This window comes from Pristis pectinata, chromosome 35, assembly GCF_009764475.1.
Source record: "Pristis pectinata isolate sPriPec2 chromosome 35, sPriPec2.1.pri, whole genome shotgun sequence".
Taxonomy (NCBI): Eukaryota; Metazoa; Chordata; class Chondrichthyes; order Rhinopristiformes; family Pristidae; genus Pristis; species Pristis pectinata.
In genome coordinates, this window is record NC_067439.1 from 12,416,875 (window position 1) to 12,442,604 (window position 25,730).

At 40.2% G+C, this 25,730-nt stretch overlaps 1 protein-coding gene across 1 annotated transcript; it reads left to right on the plus strand.

The window, feature by feature from the left end:
• Window positions 1–1,208: 1,208 nt before the first annotated feature.
• On the plus strand, window positions 1,209–23,952 carry LOC127586287 (ras-related protein ORAB-1-like). Its single transcript, XM_052044096.1, has 6 exons — window positions 1,209–1,475; window positions 13,581–13,653; window positions 15,728–15,823; window positions 16,766–16,861; window positions 18,318–18,449; window positions 20,005–23,952. Exons 1-6 carry the CDS (start codon window positions 1,453–1,455, stop codon window positions 20,203–20,205), a joined length of 621 nt encoding a protein of 206 aa, XP_051900056.1. The 5' UTR covers window positions 1,209–1,452; the 3' UTR covers window positions 20,206–23,952.
• Window positions 23,953–25,730: the final 1,778 nt, after the last annotated feature.

The following is a 25,730-nucleotide window of genomic DNA, read 5'->3' on the forward strand; positions in this document are numbered from 1 at the left end:
GGCTGGTGAAATGGGCAGATGTGAGGCAGATAATGTTTAATGCAGAGAAATGTGAAGTGGTGCATTTTGGTCAGAAGAATGAGGTGAGACAATATAGAATAAAGGATAAGGTTCTAAAAGGTACACAGCACCAGATGGACATAGGGAGTATGTGCACAAATCATTGAAAGTAGCAGGGCAGGTTGAAAAAGTGGCTGATAAGGCATACACTATTTGAGCTTTATCAATAGAGGCATAGAGTATAAAAGCATAGAAGTCATGCTAAACCTTCATAAAATACTGTTCCAGCCTCAAAGGAAGTACCGTGTTCAATCCTGGTCGCCTCATTAAGGGAAGCATGTGAGGGCATTGAAGAAAGTCCAGGGGAGATATATGAGGATGGTTCCTGGGATGAAGGAATACAGTTTCAACAATAGATTAGAGAGGCTGGGACTGTTTTCTTTGGAGAAGCCTGAGGGGAGATCTGGTAGAAGTACAGTATATAAATGAAATGATGAAGAGTCTGGACAGAGTGGAGGGGTTGAGGACTAGAGGTCAGAGGTATAAAAGATAGTTAATAATGACATGAGGAAAACAACTTTTTTATGCAGCATGTAGTTGGAATCTGAAATGCACTGCCTGCAGATGTGGTGGGGACATGCTCCATTGTGGCCCTCCAGGGGGAATTGGATAAATATATGGTAATGAAAAATTTGAAGGGGCCAGGAGTGGAACAAGTGAGATGCTCTAATCGAGAGCCAGCATAGATGTGCTGGGCTGAAAGGCCTATTTTTGTGCTGTGACCATTCTGCGATTCTATGATTCAACTGAAACAAAAATACTAATTAAGGAAAGTAGCTCCAGCTTTGTGCAAAATATTATGCTATGCAATCTGATTTTATTTTTGTCATCTCACTTCATTGGCTAAACTGCATGTTCCTTAACGATTTAAATTCAAGCTCATTCAATGCAAATTGCAAGCAGTTGCTTGGGGGAGGCATTCCGCTTTAAGAGTGGTCCCACGTGACTCCGCTTGCCCTCGTGATCTCCTTGCCACGTTCAAGCATGATGTCAGAGCCCTCCTACCCCTCAACCAAACCTGCTGCAGCTCGGCCCGCCTCTGCCTCGCTCCGATTGGTCTGTGCCGGGCGGGGCCGCCAGCAGCGGCGGGAGACTATTGGCCAGCCGCGCCGCCCGTCAGGCCGAGGGTGGGCGGGGATAGGGCTGCAGGCTGGGCGAAGACAAACTTGAGCCGAGCAGCTGAGCCGTCCGGCAATCAGCTGGCGAGGCGAGTGGAGCCGCCATCTTCGATAAATGAGAGGCGAGCGCCGGCGGTGGCAGCGCAGCCGGGAGAGACTCAGCGCCGGGCCCAGCAGCCAGCAGGACAGCCCACGCCGCCCGTACACCCCTTGAAGGAAACCTCACCCCCTCTTTTTGTTTTCTTTCCCTTCCCCTCCCCCCCACCCCCGTGAAATGTCAGCCATGAACCCCGAGTAGTAAGTAGTGGGGGGAGCAGGTGATGTCCCCTCGGCCCACAGTGGCTCCTTTCATAAACTTGCATGGGAGGAAGTGCCTTTAAAATAAAAACCCTTTTGGAAGGAAAATAATGCAGCCGTAACTATTCAAAGTTTGTGGGTTGTATTTCCTGAGAGTTGTACCTGTATTTGTGAGGGTCTTTCTGCGTTGATTGCAGCTTCCATTCCGGCTGCTGCACCTAATGTTTTAGTTATAAGGTCTGCCCTGTCAACCTGGGCTGAGCTGTATCTGGTTTCCTGCTCTGAAGCAGGGGGATGGGGTTTTAATTGCACTGCCACTCACCAATCGATAGGTGTCTGGGCTCGGGTTCGTTGTGCTGGGGAGTTCCACGGTTGTTTGGACCCCCTCCCCAAGGTGGGGCGTTTGTTGCACAGGTACGATTCCTTGATTTTTGTTTAATCTGGTGTCTTAATATCACCACCTGGAATTGTTATTCGGCGTCTATTCATTGTGGTAGTGACCTGGTGATACAAAAGGGACACCAGTTAGACCGGAGGCTGTGATCTGGCAATTTAACCACACCCATTTCATAAATTATCAGGTATGGGTATCTTGCTGTCTTACTGGGCACCTGTCTAGCAAAATTTCAGAGCTTATGTTTTCAATTTCATAATTCAGTTATGAGAACTATTTCTACAGGCCCTTAATCAACCTTCTAAGAGTGCTTTCACATTGTAGGAGAAAAATGTGATAGATTCCCTGAGGTAGATGAAGGCTCTTGACCTGAAATGCTGACTGTCCACTTTCCTCCATGGATGCTGACTGTCCACTTCCCTCCGTGTGGCCTGACCTGCTGAGTTCCTCCAGTGTTTTGTGTTGCTCCAGATTCCAGTGTCTGCTGTCTTGATAGATACTCTGGCTGAGTCCTCCTGTGTACATTGAGCTTATCTTTAAGTTTACATTTGTGATGCACTGGCTGACAAGCTACATTTAAATGGCATTTGGTCTAGGACATGTGCTTGGCCTTATGGATATGAAAATGTTTAGTGCAACACTGTTTTGTGTATGGGATAGTTGTAGAGGTGCTGTTGATTTAAATTGGGTGTAAAGAGGAATTCTTAGTTTTAAGCTGCACTGAAAAGCTGGTATAATTTCCTTTCGTACAAGTGAATTTGGGCTTTAGTGCAGCTTCATTAGAAATCATCCTGCGAACTCCTGGTTAGATTATCAGTGCCAAACTTCCAGTTGAGTAACTCTGTGCTGTACTGGGTTTATTTTAGAAAAAAATTCGGCACTTCCTGTGCTGGCCATGGCTTTCTGGTATTAACACGCACCAATTCAGACTTGCACAGCAGTTTGTTCCTTGTGTAATTACTGTCATATGACAAATGGTCCTTATCAAAGTTGTGTACTTTCAGGTGGGCCTTTTATCTATGTAGGCACCCTGCCACCAGTGATTTGAATATGTTAATTCAGCAACTCCAGGTTGGAGTAGCCAATAGGTTGTATCTCTTAATAAAATGGTTGTTCTTATATATGGTCCTTTTGAAATTGGGGACCAGATTTTCTGGTTTTACAATTACACTTACACTCTTCTAATGTATTCTAATCATTTTTGGGAGTTATGTTCCAGCATGGAGAACTGGGCTCCATTCTCATTTTCCCTGGCAATGTGTATTTTGCATATCTCTCACACTCCACTCCTTGTTAACAAGGGAATACTATGGAGGTTTCCACTGTGGATGACTGCAGGATGAGAATTTTTAAAATTGCTTAACTAAGAGGAACCAGTGTAGGTTTGTCACTTGTTGGTCATGACCAGGCTTGCTCCAGTGTCTGATTATGTTGGACTGAGGGAGGCTCCAGAGCATTAGAATAATCCAGTCTAGGTATATTGATGTGAATGAGGGTTTTGGCAGCTGGTGGGTTGAGGGAGATGCCCAGTTGTGTTGTAGGGGTGGAAATGTGATTAGAAGTTCATGGAGTCCAATGTGGCTTGAAGGATATCCTTATATTGGAAGCAGTATAGCCAAAGTTTGTTTTTTTTTAATTTCAAACACTACTAAAAGTTCTGTTCTTTTATGAAATGTTAAATTATTTTTAAAACCGTAGCACCATTACCACTTGTGTGGCCCCCTGGGGTGATGTACCCTTTCATTGTTTGGGGAGCTTCCCCACCTGACTTCACCCTCCATGTGGTAATGGAAGCAGCCTAGGCTGTGGTCCATCCCCACAGAGCCTTTGCATTGGCTGCACCTCAGCACGTACTCCTGCAGCCTGGAATGTGTCAGTCAGGAGCATTCCCTAATGGACATCTCACTGTGCTAGGAGACCAATAAGTTTAAAGGTGTCTTTCACTGAGTTGATGACATTCAGCAACACTTGATGTCTGTCTCATTGTGTGCCCCTGGGAACAGCCTGTAGATCAGAGTCCTTGCTAGGTTGATTTCTGGGTTGAATGGTTATGTAGAGTGAGCTTTGAAGAACGAGAGGTGATCTTAGAATATTGAGGGAGATCTACATGGTGACTGCTGAGGATGTTTTTCCCTAGTGAAGTTTCTAGAAATAGAGGGCATAGTTTCAGAATAAGGGTTGCTCAGATGATATGAGGAATTTCTTGAGGATGTGACTGTTCAGCATTCTCTACCAGAACTGTCGAGGTGGAGATTGATTTTTTTTAAACTGTGAAGATGAGGCATGTGGAAAATAGAGTATTGAGGCCAAGATTACAGCTGATCCAGTCGTATTGAATAGTGGAGCCACCTGAGGGGCTGATTTGGCCTGCTTGTGTTGCATTCTTGAGTCTGCAGATATGATTCATCCTCTTAATGGCCAAGGAGCAGGCATTCTACAATTCTTTCAAGGATGAGATAACATCTCAAACTATCAAATGGACAACACAGCTAAAGTCTACTTGAATAAGCCAAACATTAGGAGTGGGAGGGAAGAAGCACAGTGTGCACCTGACCTGTAGTGGATGTGATCATCTACCCATAACATTGTTTTACTTTCTAATTCACTACTGTGAAATTTGGTGCCAGAAGGCAGGTGAAGACTTATAAATGGTGTATTTGGCTAGCCTTACATAGCCTTTATCTAACATGCAAGCTGTCAGTGAAATCCAGGTTTGTAACTTGTTTTTCTTTTACTGCTGAAAACCAGAGCCTTATTAACATGGTCTTAATTTTGAAAATCTGATCAATTGAAGTTAAATGGAGAATTCTGAGAACTCTGTATGTGATGTCAGTGGCAAGGGCATTAAGGTTAAGGCCATTGGTTTTGGAGGTTAAGTCACCAGTGCTGAGGATTCTGGGAATTGCTGAGCATAAACCCTTTCATCGTGCAGTTTAATTTATGTTGGTGGCACAGATTCTGACAACAGTAGCAGCATATAATAAAACCAATTCTGACAGTGGTTTATTGCTGAAATTTCTCTGGGAAACCACTGGTTTCGCAGCCTTTGTAATGCTATATAATGAGCACTTCCCTGCCACTTAAATAGTTTGTTGGCTTCCTATTGTGCTGCTGGTGAAATCCATTTTATTTTTAATTGTGACCTAGGAGATAGGGTTTTTGCTTTGGGTGTGGAGGGGTTGTGGGTTTGAAAATGAGCTTGTGGATGAAGACCCAGCCATTGGTTTGATGGGCATAGTAGTGATTAAGAGTTGCTTACTCATTAGTGCTTTTAGTAGGATGGTACTTCACAGGTGTGTAGTTTGACACCAAGCACATCCTGTGATTAGGGCAAGTAGGTTTGAGGTTACTGGGAGGTTTAGTGAGATTAAAACAAATGCTGGCAAGACTCAACAGGCCAGTGGAATATGTGGAGCAAAGCAATGTTGACCTTTCATCAGAACTGGAATAGTGAGAAAACAAGTGTTTTGAAGTTGGGCGGGAGAGACAGTGCAGGTGGCTCTAGAGGAGAATGCTTGTTAATCAGTGATCTGTATGGAGTGCAGAGGATAATGAATGAACCAGAGGAGAATGCTGCTGTAAATAAGATGCAGATCATATTAGCTGTTAGAAATCTGAAATGAGTTCTGGTATACTTGGCAGATCAGATGGCAACTGAAGAAAAACTAGTTAGTCCTGACAGGCTGATTATCTGAAATTTGAACTCCATATTGAGTCTTGATTTCTACAATTTGCCGAAACAGAAGATGTGCTGTTCCTTCAGCTTGAGTTGGGCTTTGCAGGAGAAGTGTAAGATGTCAATGATGGGTCAAAGTGGGAATGGGATGGAGAACAAAATGGTAACTGGAAGCTCCAGGGTCACCTTGTGAACTGAACCAAAGTGGTTACCATGATCTGTATTTGGTCCATGGTGGAGATCACGATGAGTACTGAATGCACCAATCCTGACAGCAGAAGCATTGGACAATCCTGGTCTCCACCTAATTACAGGACATGCCCTCTTATTGCCTCTACCCCACTCTGCCTTCATCCCTGCAGCTTAAAAATGGTTTCCCAGCTCCGCTTCATTGACCCAAAAGACTAACTTTTTTCTCATAGGTGCTGAATGTTTTCCAACAATGTTTTGAATTTCCAGGATCTGCATATTTACTTCTAATTTAGAGGTATTAGTGAAGGTAATTACAGGCTTTTAAGCTTGGATGCTGAATGAAAGATGTCAGTGATGGAGTAATTGAAATTTGGAAATGGGAAGAGACTATGGTTGTGGTGATAGAGCTGAGTGTAGTTGGATGAGGGGAGTGCATGAAGTGGAAAATGCAGCTCAAGGTCCCCAGATTTAGGATATCTGATACTAATATCCACTAGTGTAGCTGCAAATAGACTGGCTTTGCACCTGGGCAAAGGAGGGGTAGCATCTGTCAGGGTGCTTGCTGATCTTGTAGTAACAGAATATGTAGAAGGTGAAAGACATTGGCAGTGTTACAAATACCTACTGTATCCTTGTCCATAGTGGATTTAATTTGGGTTTATAACTTGGATTAATACACAAATCTGGAACTTTAAAAGGCAAGAGAAACATTAAAGCTTCTCACAATGAGCTAGTGCCATTTCTCAAGTTTCTTTGAACAATTCCTCTAACAGTGTATCAAGGGGATCCTTTAATTTTCACAATGATCTTTTGCATGTGCTTGAGACAAAGTACAAGGAACATCCTAGCTGACCTTTAACCCCCTTTAGTATTTAGTAGTTGACTTAATCACTGTGCAATAATTTCAAGTTCTTTTTGTAGTGGATATCTTTGCACATCTAGTATGAAAAGCACTAAGAACATTGGTTAAGTTGACTTTTTATCCACAAACTGATTGTGAGGAAGTCTTTAAATAGCAATGGTATTCAGTTGATCTACATTTCACTTATCTGAATTGGTTGACAGAACCTGTGGTGGGGAGAGAGGAAGGAATTTTTTCTTTGCCTAGATTTCAGCAGGCCAGAAATCTAAAACTAGTGTTTGCCACAGAATTGAACATTGCTGCATGAAAGTAAATCCACGTTAGTAACTGAGCTAGGTTATTTGGGCTTGAAAGCTATTAAACAATATTGCTATGAAAAGGGTGTTTGTTTCCTAGCATATAGTCTTTTAGCATTGAGAAAAGGAGTTTGATGTTGGATTGGAAAATACAACTGTAGAACAGGAAGAGTCTTGGCATACTTCACTGCTATTGTTTTCCTCTTTGTGCTAAATGGGTTTAAGATTATATTTGGATCAGTTTGCAACATCAGGTAAAGTTCATTAGAAAGGGATCTTTCCAGATGCGATTTTCCAAGGAGCTCATTCTGAATGTACAATGCTGGTTTGTCTGCAAAATTAGTTTGTAGAACCTTTAACTGCAGGATGTTTACAAAACAGTTTATAACTAATGAAATACTTTGAAGCATTGATACTGTCCTTGCATAACAGCCAACTTTTTCACAGGCAAGATGCATCTAACAGTTTTTAAACTAGTGTTTGAGCAATGAATGTTGACCAGAAATTAGAGCAATGAAGTGTCAGTTTTTAGGTAAAAGCATTGACGTATGAAGAGACACTGCGTTTATACTCCACCTCAGATTGCAGTTGCCTTCAGTGATCACTTGGTCTTGATGGAGTGAAGCGTTTGGAAAGATGGTGATCCAGGAATTTTGACAATGTAACTTTTTTAAAAAAAGTTTCAGGTCAGAGACCCTTTATAGATCCCAGAGGCAGTCTGACCTGAGCGCCTTCCAGCATTTCCTATTTTGGTTTAAGCATTGCCTCTTCAAGACATGAGTTTGATTGTCCCAGGGTTTAATTTGTAATTATGATTCACTATTTAGGTTGTCCTTTGCCAAATTGGTGCAACACTGAGATGCTGTAATTTTGGCATGGCTTTTTGAAGCTACCATCAGGTGGGATGAGATCAGGAGGAGGGATGTCTTGGTTGTTACCTAGATTTTGCATTCTCATTCTTGGAAATTGATTGGCAGAAGAATTATCCTTCAACTTTGGGTAGAATTTCAGATGTAACAGGACGTAATGGTGAGGGTTGGGGCTGTAACTTAGTTTTTTTGCCAAGTAATGGGCAATACTTCCACTGGCTTAAAGACCATTCAAGTTGCATTCTTGGACCTTGAAGCTTATAATTGTTGCAAGGTTGAAAGCAAAAAAAAAACAGCTGGAGGAACTTGGTGGGTTGGGCAGCATCTGTGGAGGCAAAGGGATAGTTGTTTTGGATTGAGATCCTGCACTGGTCCTGATGCAGGGTCTCAGCCTGAAGCTTCAACTATCCCTTTGCCTCCACAGATGCTGCCTGACCCACTGAGTTCCTCCAGCAGTCTGCTTTTTTTCTCCATATCCCAGTATCTGCAGGATTGAGTTTTGTAGGAGAGACCACTTACAGCTGAGGTATCCTGGACCAAACCTATCAAATGGTTTGTCTGTTTTTGTCTGAAACAAATTTCTGCACTTTCATATTGCAATGCATTTAATAATTTGTGTGATCTGAAGATCAAAACTAAAGCAAGTTAGTTCAGGATACAGTAGTGTGAATGCTGAGTTAGGAAGGAAGTGCATGTGACTTTCAAAGTGCTGAACTTTCAACTTCAGAAGTGCTGATAGGGCAAGAGATGTTGGTGAGCAGACTGAGCTGTCTAGAATATTTGCAGCATTACATTCAGCTGCTTTTATGATTGGAATTTGGCCCACTTTTCTGGAGGCTCTCGTGTAAATACTATATAAAGTCTTAGAATTGAATGATTTCACTTGCACTGATCCTATTGAATAAATACAACCTTGGTCTGAGCTTGATATCTCCACCAACCCCCCATGGCCCCCCCCCCCCCCCCCCCCAAAAAAAAAACAAAAGTTGCTATAACCTTTCAATATTGGGAACGGATAAAGACCATCTTCAAGACTTTAATCACTTAAAATGCATTGGCATTGCCATTGGATTTTCCCCATCAGCATCCTGGGGCTGCCATTGATGAACTAAACTGGGCCAGTAAGTCAGAGGGACATCCAGTCGAGAGCTGTCACTTGAGCCTTTCCACAGTCTTAAGATTGTCACACTCCTTGTCTAAGGGATAGGTAATAAATGCTAGAGGCTTGACAGAATTTGCTGAAAAATAAACTGCTTTGGTTTAAATTGAGTTGTGACTCAGTGCAAACTTCCAAATTTAGAAGTTGGACTGAAATTGTATTTGGTCTGCTTGTATTTCAGCAACAAAGTGGGTGATTAGTATTGCATTCAAGATGAAGCTGCTTCATGCATGAAAAAATGTTACAGCTGAAGCAAAGTGCAGTGCAGGCTCCACATGCCATTTGGACTGGCACTTTTACCCAGCTATTTGGTCTGTGAATGCAGGATCATGTGGAAGTTTTAATCTTCCTGTATATTGAATTTTTGGTTCAAAAGAGGGTTACTTTATTGCCTGACGCTACTCAGCAGTCCTGATTTCCAATAATTGTGAATTAGAACTAAAGCTGCTTACCTGGAGAAACACATTCCTAACTTGATTAGTTTTCAGATTTTTGACCTTGTTCTCTAGTGGAGATCTCAGAACCAGAAATGAAGGTTTTGGCTTATCTCTGTAGGTGGCAGAGTGCCTGTTTTCTTGAATTATTAGAAGCTTGATGCAAACAAAGGGGTGACTGAGGATAATCTATTTTAAGTGACTTTTAAAGCCAACCCTTTGGTGCGTGGAATAAAGTCCAATGCCTGCTTGACTATCCTTGCAGGAGTTGAATTCTCAAGTTTTTAATTCACTTGCAAACTATTCTTTCAATGTTTTACTTTGTCCAATAATTACCCCAAATATATTAAATCATAAATATTCAAATGAACAATCTTAAATGTGTGACAGTTGAACGCTATAGTGCAAGTTCAAATCACTTTGCTCAATGTGACACTGAGCCACAGGAGGCAATTGGATTTAAAAGAAAATCCTGAGGGTTAGGGACAAATTCTTGGGGCTGTCAGTTCCACTATTGGCACACTTCAACCTCCTTTTTTAAAAAAAATATCCCACCTATAATTTGATACTCCATGGACTATCTCTGGCACACAGATGGGCATCAGTTGATAGAGGCCAAAAGCCTGGTCTTTGGGATGATCCACAAGTTTGACTGCATATGCAAGAGTTTTGTTTTTTGAGGACACCTTGGCAAATGACTTGTGGATGAATGTATTTTGTAAATGTAAAATACTATGGACGCTTTATGGATGGAGGTCAGATGGAGGTTTTGAACCTTTTCAAAATTGCAATTTCAGATCTGAATATCTTGATGGAAGTTGAAAGCAAAGCTGTCTCTATAGAACCTTTGGATCCCCAAGGGCATAATATCAGATTGTTAGAACTCTTCCCAGTTAATGGACTAGTGTTCACCTGTTAAAATTATTGCGTGAAATGGGAAATAAATGCATAATGTACTGGGTTTAAAAATTTCAAAGTGCATTAGACATGAATGCTGTGACATGGTGGAGGGGAGGAGAAAGGGAGGGTGGTGGTGGTGGTTTGAGCTAAAATATGCTGAACCTTGAAATGGAAGCAAAAATTTCAAGGACTGAATTGGAGAGCTGGAAGTCCAGATAACCGTTGGAAGTTTAAAAACGTTAGAATGGAAGAATGTAGGGAAGTCCTGTGGGATTTCCACAGCTGGAGGTAGATGAGTAGGAGCTAGGCGACAAAATCCAATTCTATGAACTTTCATCATAAAATTGAAACATCAAAATACAAACCCCACTTCACACAGCAGCTATTCGTCCAGGAATTAAAAATGGTCCATTGTATGGATCAACACTGTTACTGACTTCTCAATTTGAGTTGCTACCCTGCTTAGTAGTGACTTCTAACTTGATTTGCTGTAATTTGAAGTGTGATGATTATTAGGATACAGGTGTTCTTGCTATGTATAAAACATGTCCAGTACATAAATCAAAAGGCATAATTGAATTTTATCCAGTCCTGTCCCAAGCCATTTCTCCCCATCTACAGAAGTTATTCTGGGCATCTTTTCAAATGTCAGTAAGAAGAATTATGTGAAAGACCATGACACAAGACTCCTATTTTAATAATGCTAATGCACTTCTGAAACCTTTTGCCTGATCCTGGCTGAGCCTTGGTTAACATAGCATCTAAATAGGTCATTAGGTGCAACGATCCTTGCTCTTTAAATGCTTGGGTGTATGATGCTGGAAATACGTGAGACACAATATAGAGAAACACTGTTCTAGGTCAATGATCTTTTCACAGACTGAGATTTCACTTATAAAATGAGAAAGCTTGCAATTGTCAAGCAGGAAAGATTAATGACAATGAAGTGACTAGATGTAATAATGGAGCCAGTAAAGAAATGATGGATCTGGAGGTTATGCAAATAGGAAAAGCACTGTTGCGGTTATTCTAAGATAATCTGTCTCCCCAAAGGTGCCTTGCCTTGATATTGTGCATGGCATCCATTTGGATTGGTAGTTCATAGATTGTTTGAATAGGATGGAGTAGAACATGTTCATCTTGGCATGAACAAGGTGTTGCAAAGGAGTTTCCCAATCTATATTTGTTCTGGCATATAGAAGAAAGTATCACAAATGTATTAAATTGTTGAATGTACCAGTTCCATTTAGTGCAGAAAAATATGAACTGTAATTGCCCTTGACTACATGTGTATAACCTAGTTTGCCCAATGTACTAGGTGATCAACCACTTGCCACCAAGTCAAGATGCCAGATAGATCATTTGGGTTGAGTATTGTATATCTGTAGTCCCTAGTGGTTTTATTTTGTTTAGTGCTGCTTTTTGCATGATGGGTAAAAGTTTCCTTGCAGTACAGCTGATAAAGAAATTGAAAGAATATGGGGTTTCTCTAAACTCCCCCTCCCCATCCCCCTCCCCCCCCAAAAAAAAAATAAAAGCATGGTTGATATCAGGCTTTGATAGAATTCAAAACGGTTGAGTGGAAAGGTACTTGCCATGGAGTGATGCAGTTAACCAGTGCTGGAGCAAGTTTCAATATGTAGCTATGTTGCAATATTTTAACAAGAAACTAGATGGACTTCTGACTTGTAGAGTTCTGAAATTTTATGCAAGATGGAGTTTCCAAGATTTTGGAAATGTCAAATGAATAAGCAACTGCTCATTAAGAGCTCTAATCAGGTTGTAGATTCTACAGTCCTACTCAAATTTGCACCAATCTAGATTTGCAGTAATTGCTGTTTGAGGGTCTATCCTAATCCAATGATGAGGATGTTGGGATTGGTTAATAAACTTCCTGGCATCTCTGGCTCATTGTTTTCTTTTGCCATTCTAATAGGTAACCTGAGTTTGACCATTTGTTGGTTGAGATATGACACTTGCTGCATTAACCTGCACTTCAAAAGCAGTTGGCTACAAGTACTTTAGAATGTCCTGAGGTTCTAAAAGATCTGAAGTAGTATTGAAGCATAGAATTTATCAAAACATAGTCCTGTTTGACATTAGTAGCTTACAAAAGCAGTGGTTTAATTGTAGAAATAACTGTCTTTTTGCCAGAGTGTGGGCAAATCAGTTTATAAAATATCCTTTGCACTATTTTGGAAATTCGTCTGTCTTGCTAGTCACTGCAACTATTGCAATTACACTTGTAAGGTAGTTTTGAACAAATCACCACCTCTTCAAGCATGTCTTTGGAACCAAATGTGCATTATATGGCAGCACTTTGAAGCTGTTATGTGGTTGTGCTGAACTACATTTGTCGATCGCCCAATAGAATGTGGCTCCATGTTGACTCTAGCCTTGAACAGTGCCAGCCAGAAGGTGACTTGTATTTTGGCTGGTATGGATGGCCAGTTTTGAATTTGGTTTTGTTATGGCCTAATAGAAAGGTGTATGTACCTTTTATCTGCCACTTTGCAAAAACAGCTACTTTGTTTTCATTAGCCAACTGGTCTTGCAGAAGGTTGTGCAGATATTCTACTTCAGGATGATATATCTACATGGCTGTAAATTGTACCATTTTCTGGATGCTTAAATTTGGTCTACAATATGGTAAAGCTGGCAAGTTTGATTTAAGGTCTCAATACTGAAACAGTAGTTGTCTGGAGATGGACTGATCAAGGCAGTACATAATATTTCAGAATTCAATTTTAAAGTTTTTTTGTATTCAATGGGATTTCCTTCTGCAAAATACTGACTGCCATTGTGTAGGGTCCAAATTGCCTTCATCAGAAAAATCACCTGATGGTCCATCTGTTTTTCAAAAAATAACTTTCCCTTTCTAGATACTTGGGCTAACTCAGCCATTCTAATCAATGATCAAGTTTTTGGTCCGAGTCTAGGAGAGTGGCTTGGTGTGAGATATGCCCTGAAATGAGGCTGGTGGCTAGATACTCTGAAATTTGCAGTAGCTTAAACTGATCCCATTACAGAAAATAGTGCTTGTGAACCAGATGCCCGGTTTAAATCTGTGAGTGGAAAGATTCTTTAATGTTCGTTCTAGTCAGTGTCTTCCAGTGCACTAACCTTTTGTGGAAGGACACATTGATCACTTCAATTAGGTTAACTATTAAATCCTAGTCTAAGTATTCTCTGAAATAACACATTCTCGAAACATTAAATTGTTCATGGCTATCATCTTGGGGATAATTGGGTGTCATGTATTGGTTGTTTTTTGTATTACCCAGTACTTGCTGTTGGTACTAATCACTATTTTTGATCCACAGTGACTACTTGTTCAAGCTGCTTCTGATTGGTGATTCTGGAGTTGGGAAATCTTGTCTACTGCTCCGGTTTGCTGTAAGTCCACTAATTTTAGCATTGTTTACCTTAAGGAAAAGCCAACAATGGCTATTTTAAGTTGTAGCTGCCTCTCTCTCATCTCTTGATCCAAACACATTTTTTGCTATTTGTCCCCACCCCAATCTTCCCACTGTTGAATATTTTTTGGCTTAATTGGACTGACTGGTTTAGTTGTGTTGAATGTTGGTTGATATTAAAAGACCAAGAAATTGCAGAAATGCTCCTTGAAAGCTTTTATCTGGTCTCTACAGAATACTCTGCCCAGACTTATTTTCCAATGCATTGTTACCACTTCTGAGAATCAGTGAATGAACCACAGGGTGTGGGGTGGTGACAAGTGGCTGACACATGGAGCATACAGGGTCTAGGCTGGAACTCAACCTAGCAGGATGCAGTGCTGTAGGAGATGGTAACAATAGTGGGAGGACTAGCCTTGCTGAATTTAGGAATGAAATTGTTAAAAGCTGGCAAGAGGTTACTTGACTCGCATTCAATGTTCTAGAGCCTCCTTATGAGTGTAGGGGTCTAACAACTTTCAAGTCTGAACCTCTGATCTGTAACTCTGAGAAATTTAGGATGGCACAGAACAAAAATGTTTTAGAGCATTCAGAAGCAAAGCACCTTCCAAACTATCCACCTACCTGTCCTCCATGGACTACTTGTGACGGTATCGAGATCCCACAATGGCCTCATCAGTCACCTGAAACTACTGAGCTGGATTGAGTGTCATTGCCCCTGAGGGGCATGTACTGGAAACTGCATGAGTAGAACTGAGCAAAACCTAGTTTATAAACCTTGCAGCTGGTTAGAGAGAATGTGTAACTGCATATTTGTCAGATTTTGGTTGTAAATCTAACTTTCATGAGTTGGCACAAGTCAATCTGACACAGATGAAATACATGATGCTGGAGGAACTCAGGTCAGGACCCTGACCCAAAATGTTGACCACCTGCTTTTCTCCACAGATGCTACCTGGCCTGCTGAGTTCCTCCAGCATCTGCAGTCCTTTGTTTCTCCAGAAGTGACACAGGCTGATCTTGTCCCTATTTTTAGGGAGTGCTCAATTAGTCGTATTCAAAGTTTACAAATCCATTCAATTAATACCAGATTCCTCTTTCAGCCCTTTTGCTTCTTCCACCTATCACCTCAGCTGCTTGCATCACTCCCTCTCACCACCCCACCCCCTACAGTGGTAGTACCTAAAACATCTTGGTGTATTGCAATGAAAAATGTTACCTCTAATATCCTGAAAGCTCTGTCTGGTTTTTACTTGAGCTTGAGATGTCTCCTAATGCACACTTTTGGGAGAGGAAGTGGGAATCAAAAGTAAGAATATTTCACTGTCTGAACTAATGTTTTGTGAATTAAATAATGCTAATTAGGGAACTTGTGACTAGAGCAAGTAAACTAATCCAGCTAGTTAGTAGGTAAGCATTATCATTGCTACAATTGATCACATGATGAAGTTATTTTTATGCTGTACCAATTATCAAAAGGAAACCCCTTCAATATCAGTAAAAGTCCAAAACCACTTGAAATAAAGAAACTGACGAGCCAGTCTAATTATATTCAATAATTAAATTCCCTTTTCCCTTGTGTATTTGCCAATCTGTTCATCTTGCTAAGGAGTTGGCAAATTTCATTTTTGGTGCACTCCAAGCTCAGGTTTTCTGAATTCTCCATCCATGCCCCCCACCTCCAAATAGATTTTAGTGAATTTCAATTGGCAAATGGGTGTTCATGCCACACATAGCCTTGGTATGTTCCAAGTTCTTTTCCCTCCCTTTACCACCCCCCTCCCCACAACTTTCCCAATTAGCACTCAAGTTGCAAGTCTTGAGCATGCATTCAAATATGTCTCCATGTTATTCAGACCACTCCAAGCAGAAGTTATCATGGAATTCATTTAATATTTTGACCTACTCGTTGTGAAAGGCCTTGTCCATTTGTATGTCATAGAGCAACACTGAAATACTGCTGTCAATAGCTGACCCCATCAAATCTTTCATTGGGAAGAATGTACTGGTGCCATGGTGTTTGCACTGCTTAATAACTTTGGCTTTTTAAACAGGATGACACATACACAGAGAGCTACATCAGTACCATTGGTGTTGACTTCAAAATCCGAACCATAGAATTAGAGGGAAAAACAATTAAGCTACAAATTGTAAGTACATGTTCTGATGTTTTCTACTAAAGTTCTCCGGCTTGAGTTATTGACTGTGCATTAACTCTTGCATTTGATCTAATTTACAATTCAAAAATGGTTGATCACAAACTTTACCAATTTAAATACAAAGCAAGTTTGCTCAAACTTGAAGATCTTGAGTCTTTAAATCTTGCTCTTTCAGAGCCTGAAGATACTCTATTTGCTTAAGCTCTTAGTCTTGGACAGTGCAATGAGTGGGGTTTTGAGATGCAGAATAGCTGAGTCACTGTAGTTGAGTGACCAGGTTGTGTACTAATTAGCACTTGCTGTACAATAAAGTTATATTGTGACCACTGTACATGAAGAATGAGATTGTCTTTGGGGAAACATTCAACATGCTGACCATTACAGGTCTGATCTTTGCAGGAATCTCTACTTGGGATTTGTGCAGAGAAAAGGGATGGAGATTTAAATGAACAATTGACTTTATTAAATGCAACCTATTTACACTGAGCAACTTCAGTTGTGGTATCAATGCAATTCAAGACCTTTTGTACAGTCTATTGAAATTGTTCAAAAGTTACAGCACATTTAGAATACAGAACAAAGATTATCCTTGCTAGGGCAGTGCGTGCTTGCTTTCACACTGGTGCTTGTAGTCAAAAGTACAGTGACAATGGCTGAAGTTTGTATGCCATGCTCCCCAATTTGTGCATGAGGGAGGGAATGGAAGGTGGCACCATCTGTGGATTAGGGTGCAGGGATAAGGGTGTTGGAGATGGAGAACAAGTGACTGAGAAAGTGTATTGTACTAAAGGATCTCCCTAACTCATTCAGATTTATATTTTTACAGTTGCTTGGCTCCCTTTAAAGTTGTCCTGGGTTTATTGGTATAATAAACCCAGATCTCAGTTTGATGCTCTTCTTGACTTGCTGTACTGTCATTCAATCTTATTTCAGTGGGATACAGCAGGACAAGAGAGATTCAGGACCATCACCTCCAGTTACTACAGAGGAGCACATGGCATTATTATTGTATATGATGTTACAGATCAGGTAAGATGGGCTGCATAAAATGAATGGTGAAGAACTTTAATTTTGAAAGATTGCAAACAAATCATGACAACAAGATGACATTCTGATTAAATGTCACATCATATCTACCCTTTGGTTTGTATTCAAGTTTCAGGTTTTTGTGGTGAAGGTGGTTTTCCCTCTGAAAGGAAGCAGGAAGACAGCCTTTACAGGGAAGAATTATAGTAATGAAAATGCTGAAACTCAATGGCTGATAGTGCCTTTTGAGAGAAAGTTAACAATGGGATCAATGCCCTTTCAGAACTTTTCTGGAAGGTTACTGACCCAAATCTGATGCTTTGTGGACTTTGGCAAATGAGGCTACACAAATGTAAAACACTAGTCTTTTTACGGAAAAGCGACGTGCTTCCTGGTTCAATTAGGGTGGGTAATTGGTTTGAAGACTTTAGCAAATGCTAAAATGTAGTTAATGTGAACTCCTGGTGTGGATTGCAGACCATCAGGATAGCAAATGTACATGAAGCACTACATGAATGCCAGTAATTCTACAAAGATCCCAATTGCTACCAGTATGTAGACTAAATTTTGAGTACAGACTGACTTGACCCTTAACACTGGGCTATAGACACCAAGTCAATTGTTTGAACAACATAAAAAGCTGCTGTCCACAAAGAACTCAAATTTTTCCTAATGTAAAACTACCAAATCCCAAATTTCATTCCTACTCCATAAAGATGGCAGCTTGGTTATCCTCATGGAGATACTGCTCATGTTCTCATTCCTCTATCTTGTCCAGTTAACTTGAATGTTGCATGGGTTCCTGTCCTGTTTTTAAAGATGCACCTGTTCTGTCCTAAATCTTCTGTAATATTCCTCCCTCACCCCCCCCCCCACAAATTTTTGATTTGATTATAAAATGGTCTTTTCATGTACTTGCTGCCATCAAGTAGTCTAAAATTGGGCATTTGGATTGGCAATGCTGTAGAACAGTTTGGGGAAACCAGTGCAGAAAGACTCCAATGCTTTGACAATTAAATTCCAATGGTCTGGCATCTGGTAGATTCCTGCACTCCTCCCCCCCCCCCCCCCCCCCCCCCCACACAGGGATCCCAGGAAAATTTATTGTGTAACACTGCTGTTAATAGAATAACATCCAGTGGTTTAGAGATTCTGCTAGTCCAGTACTATGTCCCAGTGTGCTAGATTAATGGAGTTTGGCTGTTGCAGCAAACATCACAAAGTGAAAGGCCTTTTTCAGTAGCTGTGAATTTAGCTTGGATTCACTATTGAATTAACAGGTCTTGAGTATAATGTGAATATAAATTCTTGGTATCTCCCAGTTGACTGCAATGTGCTGACGTTGAATGCTGGTGTTGCCAAATTGTAAATTTTGTAGGATTTACTATCCAGGAAAGTTAACCTTGCATTCCAGATATGCTTTTGTGATGCGTTAACTTGACCTTTTCCACATCTGTAGGATTCCTTCAATAATGTTAAGCAGTGGCTGGAAGAAATAGCTCGCTATGCCAGTGAAAATGTGAACAAATTGCTAGTGGGGAATAAATGTGACTTGACTAGTAAGAAGGTGGTGGATTATACTACAGCTAAGGTATGTAAGCTCTAAGATCCCATATTAAAAACTTCCAAGTGTATTTCCAAGCAGTTCAGCCAATTTTAATTGAACCGTGAACTTGTTATTAGATTTGGTGGCACTCTCTAAATGGTATTTAATCCTAGAGAACATTTGGCCATTCTATGCAATGAATCTTCTATTGGTTAACCAGATTCTTTTACCCACCTATTCTCTAAGGGAAGCCTGCAAGATGCATGTAGGTTGAAGGTGAGATTGATTCCATCAGTTTTTCTTTGTCTCCTGTTTGAGTGCCTGTTGGTCAAGTTGTACTGTGATCTGGTCTGCACCACAAGGTGCAAGCTGTTACTTGGAGATCCAAAGATCCTGCAGCCTATTTGTGTTTTGGGCCTGCTCTTCATATTTTACAACTTAGTGAGGTGGTAAATTGGGATGGAAAGTTGTAATATCAAGGAATCTACCTCTCCGGTTATTGAGTTTGTACAATAGTGGATAAATCTATTTGTGAAACAAGCAAATGAATTATCCTTGCTGAAACCTGGGAGTTACTGATCTTAAGGTGCAGCACTGGAGTACTGCACTATCTATGAAGTAACATCTTAACTACAAAAACATGCTAACTTTTAAAGTGAAGCACCTGCTATAAGCACCTTTTCAAGGGACTTGCATTGACAGGGTAGTAAGCATTCAAATCTTCAGTAAAAGGCTACTCTTGCAGAATTCAAAATGGTGGATTTTGAGTAATAGACTATGCAATGTGATAAATGTATTGAGCCAATTCAGTTGGCAAATTGACAATGAATTGTGAAATTTTCTGCAGGAAAGGGGAGCTGTTGGTATCAATTCCATTTGAGATGCATAACTAGGTTTTGAGAAAGAAGTGGGTGGAGACAGTAAAGCCATGGAAATGATTAAATTGTATCATGCTTTTCTCTGAATGACTTGCACTAGTTCTGCATGTTCTGGTGTCAGTCCAATTGGAAACTGCCAGCAAGATATTAGATGTTAATATAAATTGCCTTTTGGTATTTTTGTAAAGTATTTGTCACTAATGCTGTAATTGTCAAAGATAATGCAAGTTGAATTTCAGAATACTTGAATTCAATGTTCTAAAGTGCAGAGGCCTTAAATCACATAACTATAGTTCATATGTGTTTCTAGAGTGTTCAAATAGGCCCTTCTTTACTAATCTAAAGTTGCATTTCCTTAATCTGAAGTTAAGTATACATGCAAAAAAAAATTGAATTTCTTCAGTAACAAACTACCTGACAGTTGAGTGGCAGTTTTGGCATTCTGAGCAGGAACTTGCTAAATGCTGACATCTGACAAGGGGGATCTGTAGAAAGGAACAGCCAAGGCCATTCAATCCTTGCTGTGGCAAAACTTGAGTTTTAAATGTACTGAGTGTTATTCAAACCTGGAAGTGTAATTGGGGGCATAAATTTGTGCTTACTCAGGGCCTGAAATGCACAGTCACCAGATCCAGCTGTTTATTACAGAGTTATGGACTTAAATGTGGCTTTCTAATTGTTTGGAAAATGTATAGGTGACAAACTTGTCTTTTTTATTAAAGGAGTATGCTGACTCTCTGCAAATTCCATTTTTGGAAACCAGTGCAAAAAATGCCACCAATGTTGAACAGGCATTTGTGACGATGGCTGCGGAGATCAAGAATCGGATGGGCACTGGTCCTACACACAACGATGAGAAATCCAATATCCGAATCCAGAGCACTCCCTTGAAGCAAGGCAGTGGTGGAGGTGGCTGCTGCTAAGGGCAGGAAAGCAGCAGAGACAGATCCATTCCTGTTGCACAGTATATTGAAACTACAATTGTCTCCTGAGCAGTAATGGTTTTAACATTGCCCATTGATTTGTGCCCATTCTTGGCAGATCCTTTTCTGACCAAATGGACATGAGACCAATTGGAAACTCCAGGAAAAATTGTCTTAGTTGTCTTGAAAGTTCTTGTCTACTGATTTGAAACACTTGGATTGTAAGATATTTTGTAGTATTCAATTTCTCCCTCTTGTTTTCCCCTTTTCCCACAGGTTTTTGTTGCACTGGGGTCAAGACTAACTAGACGTCTGACAGCCAGATTTGAGGTTTAGTCACGCTCCACCCTTCAGTGTAAAGCTGTGGTATTAAGTGAAGGAAAGTAAAATGTACAAATCTGGTTAAAATTCACCTGGGAATGAACCTTTGCATGTCAATATAATTGTAATGGGAACTGTTTAAAAGGTGGCAGATGCACAGAATTGACTCATTTGCAGCAAAGTGACTTCCATCTTGAATTACTATCTTGTACATTAAATCAATTTACTAGTTTTTGTCTGCATATTCTAAATGTTGAAACCCCACATTTTGATTCTCTTTGAAAGCATTGTAACCAGTTTGTCTTCACTGCTCACATTAAGACAAGCCAGGCAGTATGTAAAAAGGCAAGCTGGCCTTTATCAACTGTGACATTGAGTTGACTGCTTTACTAATTGTATCTTCTATTTGCTCACTACAGGAAGAGTATCCAGTATATTGATGTTTAGCCTGCCCACTAATATTACTAACTTAATCACTTTAAGATTTGACATTACTCCAACCCTACAATGTGAAATCATTCACTTGCACATCGAATGTCCAAGTTGTATTTAAGCTAACCAGGGTGACATGATGTTGAATGGACTAAGTACAAGTAGCCAGTTTTGAAATTAATACAGGTAATGCATACTAGTTAGGCAAATAGTTTGGATGTAGCTTGGCCAGATTGGTTTCCATGGTCCCAATGTGTGTAGCAGGTGGGGGTGAAGAAAGTGGGGGAAATGGTCAACTTAAGATGAGGGTGAATTGTGTGCTGGGCTTTGAAAGGCTGTGGGGAAGCTTTGAGAATGGTTGTACAACTGGAAAGGTCCTACATGCAAACCTGTTTGACTTTTATCCATTAGGCCTTAATTCAACTGGCCAAAGTTGCTGCACCTATCGTGCAACTTCCATTCAATTTGTGGTAGTTTTGATTAGCATTAACAGTTCTATTGAATTTTGGCCCATAATGGTGGTCTGTTGTAAAATATTGACAATGGCTGACATCTGTCTCAAGTGCTGGAACAATCCAACTGTACCACTGACTGGCTTTATTTCTTGTACATGCTTTCTGCTGGACCCCCATGCCTGACACTAGAAATTCAGTGCCTAGCAAGTTTCAGTCCAGAGGTATATAGTGGCAAAGCTAGTTTAAGACCTAGATAGATATTTTGTAGTGCAGTATGTCTGGTGCAAATTGCTTATGTAAAATGTTACTGCATGCAGAAGTTACCAGTTCACCTGTACTACAGATTTGCCCTTGAGTGTAACATCTTTCCAGCTGTGGGTATTCAGTTATATGCCTGTTTAAATAGTCTCTTCCTACTGATTTTTTTTTGACTCTGGTAAAATTGAACTATAATTGTGTGAACAAACATTTTACCACATGTAATTGTAAGCATTAGTACACAACCAATCTTGCTGTGGATGTCTGGTATGTTAAGCTATAAACTTCAAGCCTATACTTTCCTCACCATTCTGAATTTATTCAGAAATTTCCTTAATTGAAACACTTGCACAGCAATGCCACTTTGCTCTAATTTGCAAATGGGGTTTTAAACTGCTTATGTAAAGAACCACAAAGCAGTGTTTGGCCAGTAAGTCAATGCTACTTGTCATTTTTGGTTAAAGGCTAAACACTTTTTTTCCCCAGATCCTGATGTGCCTTCAGAAATTGCTGTTTTGGATTTGAATTGCTCATCATGTTTTAATTGAATTTCATCCTCCAGTTCACACCTCAAATTGTTGCAACTAATTGCATTTGAGTTGGTGCATATGTGCTGGCTGAGGTGTCAAGTATTTTGCATGGGATCTATTTGCTTTGGATATTTAATTACTTCCAACTTTGCCTAAATTTCCTCACTATTCTAGTAGCACTGGAATTTGCATCACTCTGGTTTGCAAAAGCACCCATTGAATGTAATTTATACCCAGAATTTTTTGGGGGGCTTTTTTGGTCTGCAACTGTTCCTACAGGACAATTTGTCAGTGTGTGTCAAGACTTTGGGTCTTGTGCGTATAATTACCATCCAAAAATGGGCTTTGCCATAGCCCTGACAACTTAGTTTCATCTCACTATTGCACTCCACTGTATGATCAATGGCCATCTTGAAACTATTAGAAACTACTTCACATGTACAATTGTTCTTGACTATTTATGAATAAGTTTATTAGCATTTTAAAGTTTTAATTATGATTTCAGGTTGTGATTTTTACTGTGGTTTGTCACAGCCCCTCATGTTTCAGTAAGGCCAGATGTATGTTTAGCTGTTTGTGGTGTTGTATGCCATTTGTGTACATGTCTAAATGGACCAGATTTAAATGCTGTTCTGATCACATTGCAAAACTTGTTATCTGCAACAAATGGTTCCTATATCTTTTTGGACCCTTGCTTTCACCCTTCAAAATATACTCACTGCATTTGGTATTAAATAGATGACAAATAATACTGTAGGCAATGCCTTTTTTACTGGGCAGGTAATGTTAGTGGTTGATTAACAGCAATTTCCTGCCATTCTGCACTATAGTACCACTTTATTTGTTCTGTGTATTCCAGTCTCTTTTGGACTCCAGTATTGGGAATGATACCAAGGTGGAAGCTTGCATAAACTATCCAGTTCTTGGCTGACTGATGCTGAAAGTCCTGGTAGTAGACTGTCACCAATCTCTGTTGTCCAGCACGTGCAGGCATCTAAGCCAAACCCTAATAACATGCCTTTTTCCTCTGAGCTTGCATGTCTAGTACTGCAAGAATTTCCAGGACTTTAAGGAAACAGTAATCTTACTTGGAACTTTCGACTTCGTTTTAATTCCTTGCTCAACTAAGCCATCAATATTGATATTTAAAGGAACTTGAGCACTGTTATCTAAGTGAACACTGAACATTTGAGAAAGGAATGTCATTTGTGGACTATTCAAATTATTTTGACCAGATATCTAGCTTTAAATTTAAACATCACAGATGTGCACTGAATTAAATCTCCAATGCTGCAGTTTAGATTTTAAGGACTGTTTATGATCCTAGCTCTTGTACCAGACATGTCTGGGGCATGTGTTCAATTGTTGTGGCCATGTAACAACAACCAAGTTACCAAATTGTATATCCTGATTAAAATTCCTGTAGCTGATTAGTGATGGGCTATGTTGGTGGTTTTGGTATAGCTCACCAGATCAATAGTTTGCCACTAGGCTTTATCAGCATCTGTGATTTTTTTTTTCCCCTTGTGCCCTTGAAGTTTAAAATCTCTAAGTTAGATGTGCATTGGACATGTACCTGTGGACTTCTCTCCCCCACTTCATTTAAGTTGATCTGATGTGTTGTCTGTGGCTATCCTCTGCATAATCTGTAAAATGACTTGTCCTAAATTTTGAAAATGGAGACCACCTTTCTTGGATTTCTTGTTGATGCCGCTGTCTGTGGAGATTGAAATAAAGTCTACTTCCCTCTTGCTGTTTGGTTATTTTTCTGTATAGAAACCTGATGCTATTTACTTTCTCAATGCTACGAATACTGAACAATCTTTCCCATTGTATGTGAAACAAGCAAGGATTGTACTGTCTTGCTATTTAAAAATGCCCTCTTGGCATTTTATGGCTAAATGTTTTTAGCAGTGTTTTAGACTTGAACGCTTTGAAAGATTAGCACTTGATTTAGAACATAGAACAGTACAGCACAGGGGGCACACCTGATAGGTGAGGTTCAGGGCATAGTGACCCACAGTTTCAGCATTGTCTTTGCACTCCTGGTACAATTTGGTGTTTAACACCCCAGTGTATTGTTTGTGCAATGATTCAGCTGCAGGCATTTCAGCTTTTGTATTTGTAACAATTTGCACTTAACCCTGCAAATTATGAACTCCAGAAGTTCATTGAGTAGAAAGTTAAAATGAAGTTGGTATTTTAATGCTGGAAGTCATGCCTTGTGCAAAATTTGTCCAGTTGCTTTCTGAGTCTCAAGATTTGTTGGGTATTGGTGTTACAATTGCAGCAATCTTCTAAAAGGAGTTGCATATTAATCACTAAAGTGCCACATGCCCCAAGCAGTCAGAGGGATGGTGCAAATATCAGCAATTTGGAAAAGGATCCTTATTCTGGAGAGGACACAGGAATTTTTCTATGCAGCAGTCTCAGTTGAAAGGGCAATTCCAGGATATTAAGAAATGAAGCTGGTATATAAAAGTTAATTTGATTAAATCTGACACGAGAGAATGAAAACTAGGTGCAAAATTTCAACTAGCATGTGAATGTGATGTCCAGTCCAGCCCCTAAAGTGTAGGATAGGTCTTGACATGAACATGTCAGGACAGGCTTTTCAAATGTGGTAAAGCTTGAGGTTGGCCATGTTTGAATACTGTCTTAATCTTTGTAGCAAGAGGCAGCTTGCCTTGTTTAACAGTGGCAAAAGGCATTTAGTTGAAGTCAGAGGGGTTGTGTAGAATTCTGGAACAAATCATCATTTGAGAAGGAGATACTGTCTTAGTGGGCTTAAAGGTAGGTAAGTCCCCTGGCCCTGATGTATATCCTGGGCTACTAATGGGAGGAGATTGGGGCCTTGGACAGGCTTTCAATTCTCATTTGAGCTAGAAAACTAGAGGACGGTGCATATGTTAACTTTTTCTTGTGCTTGGGTAGTGTAGTTGATGTAATCAACATGAATTTCAGTAAAGACTTTTGACAAAGGAGACTGGTCCAAAAAGTTAAACTGAATGGGATCCCAGGCAACTTGTCAAATTGTATCTATGCTTGGTGAGAGGCAGGTAAGGGTTTTGCAATTGGAAGCCAGTGGTGAATCCCAGATTGGTACTGGGACCCTTGTAATATTAAATCTGGATGTGAATGTAGATAGTGCAATTGGTGGTATTGATAAGGTTATGGTACAACTTCAGTTGAGCTACTGATTACCACACCAGAAGCAGGTTAATTTACACTGGAGAGGTACAGAGGAGATTTGCCAGGATGTTACCCAAGATGGAGTGTTTCAACCTTGAGGAGAGGCTGTTTTGTTTTCCCCTTGTAGTGGTAAAGACTGGAGGGAAACCTGTTTTGAGATTACTATTTTATAGAAAGCAAAGATGGTTAGATAAACTTCCCCCATAAGGAAATGGAGGACATTTTGATTATTCCCTGGCCCACTCCCAGAGGATGGTTGAAATCCTTAAGCAGTGCATTTCAGATGGTGGAGGCAGGTACTCAACATCAAGTATTTATGAGTATCTGAAACCAAGCC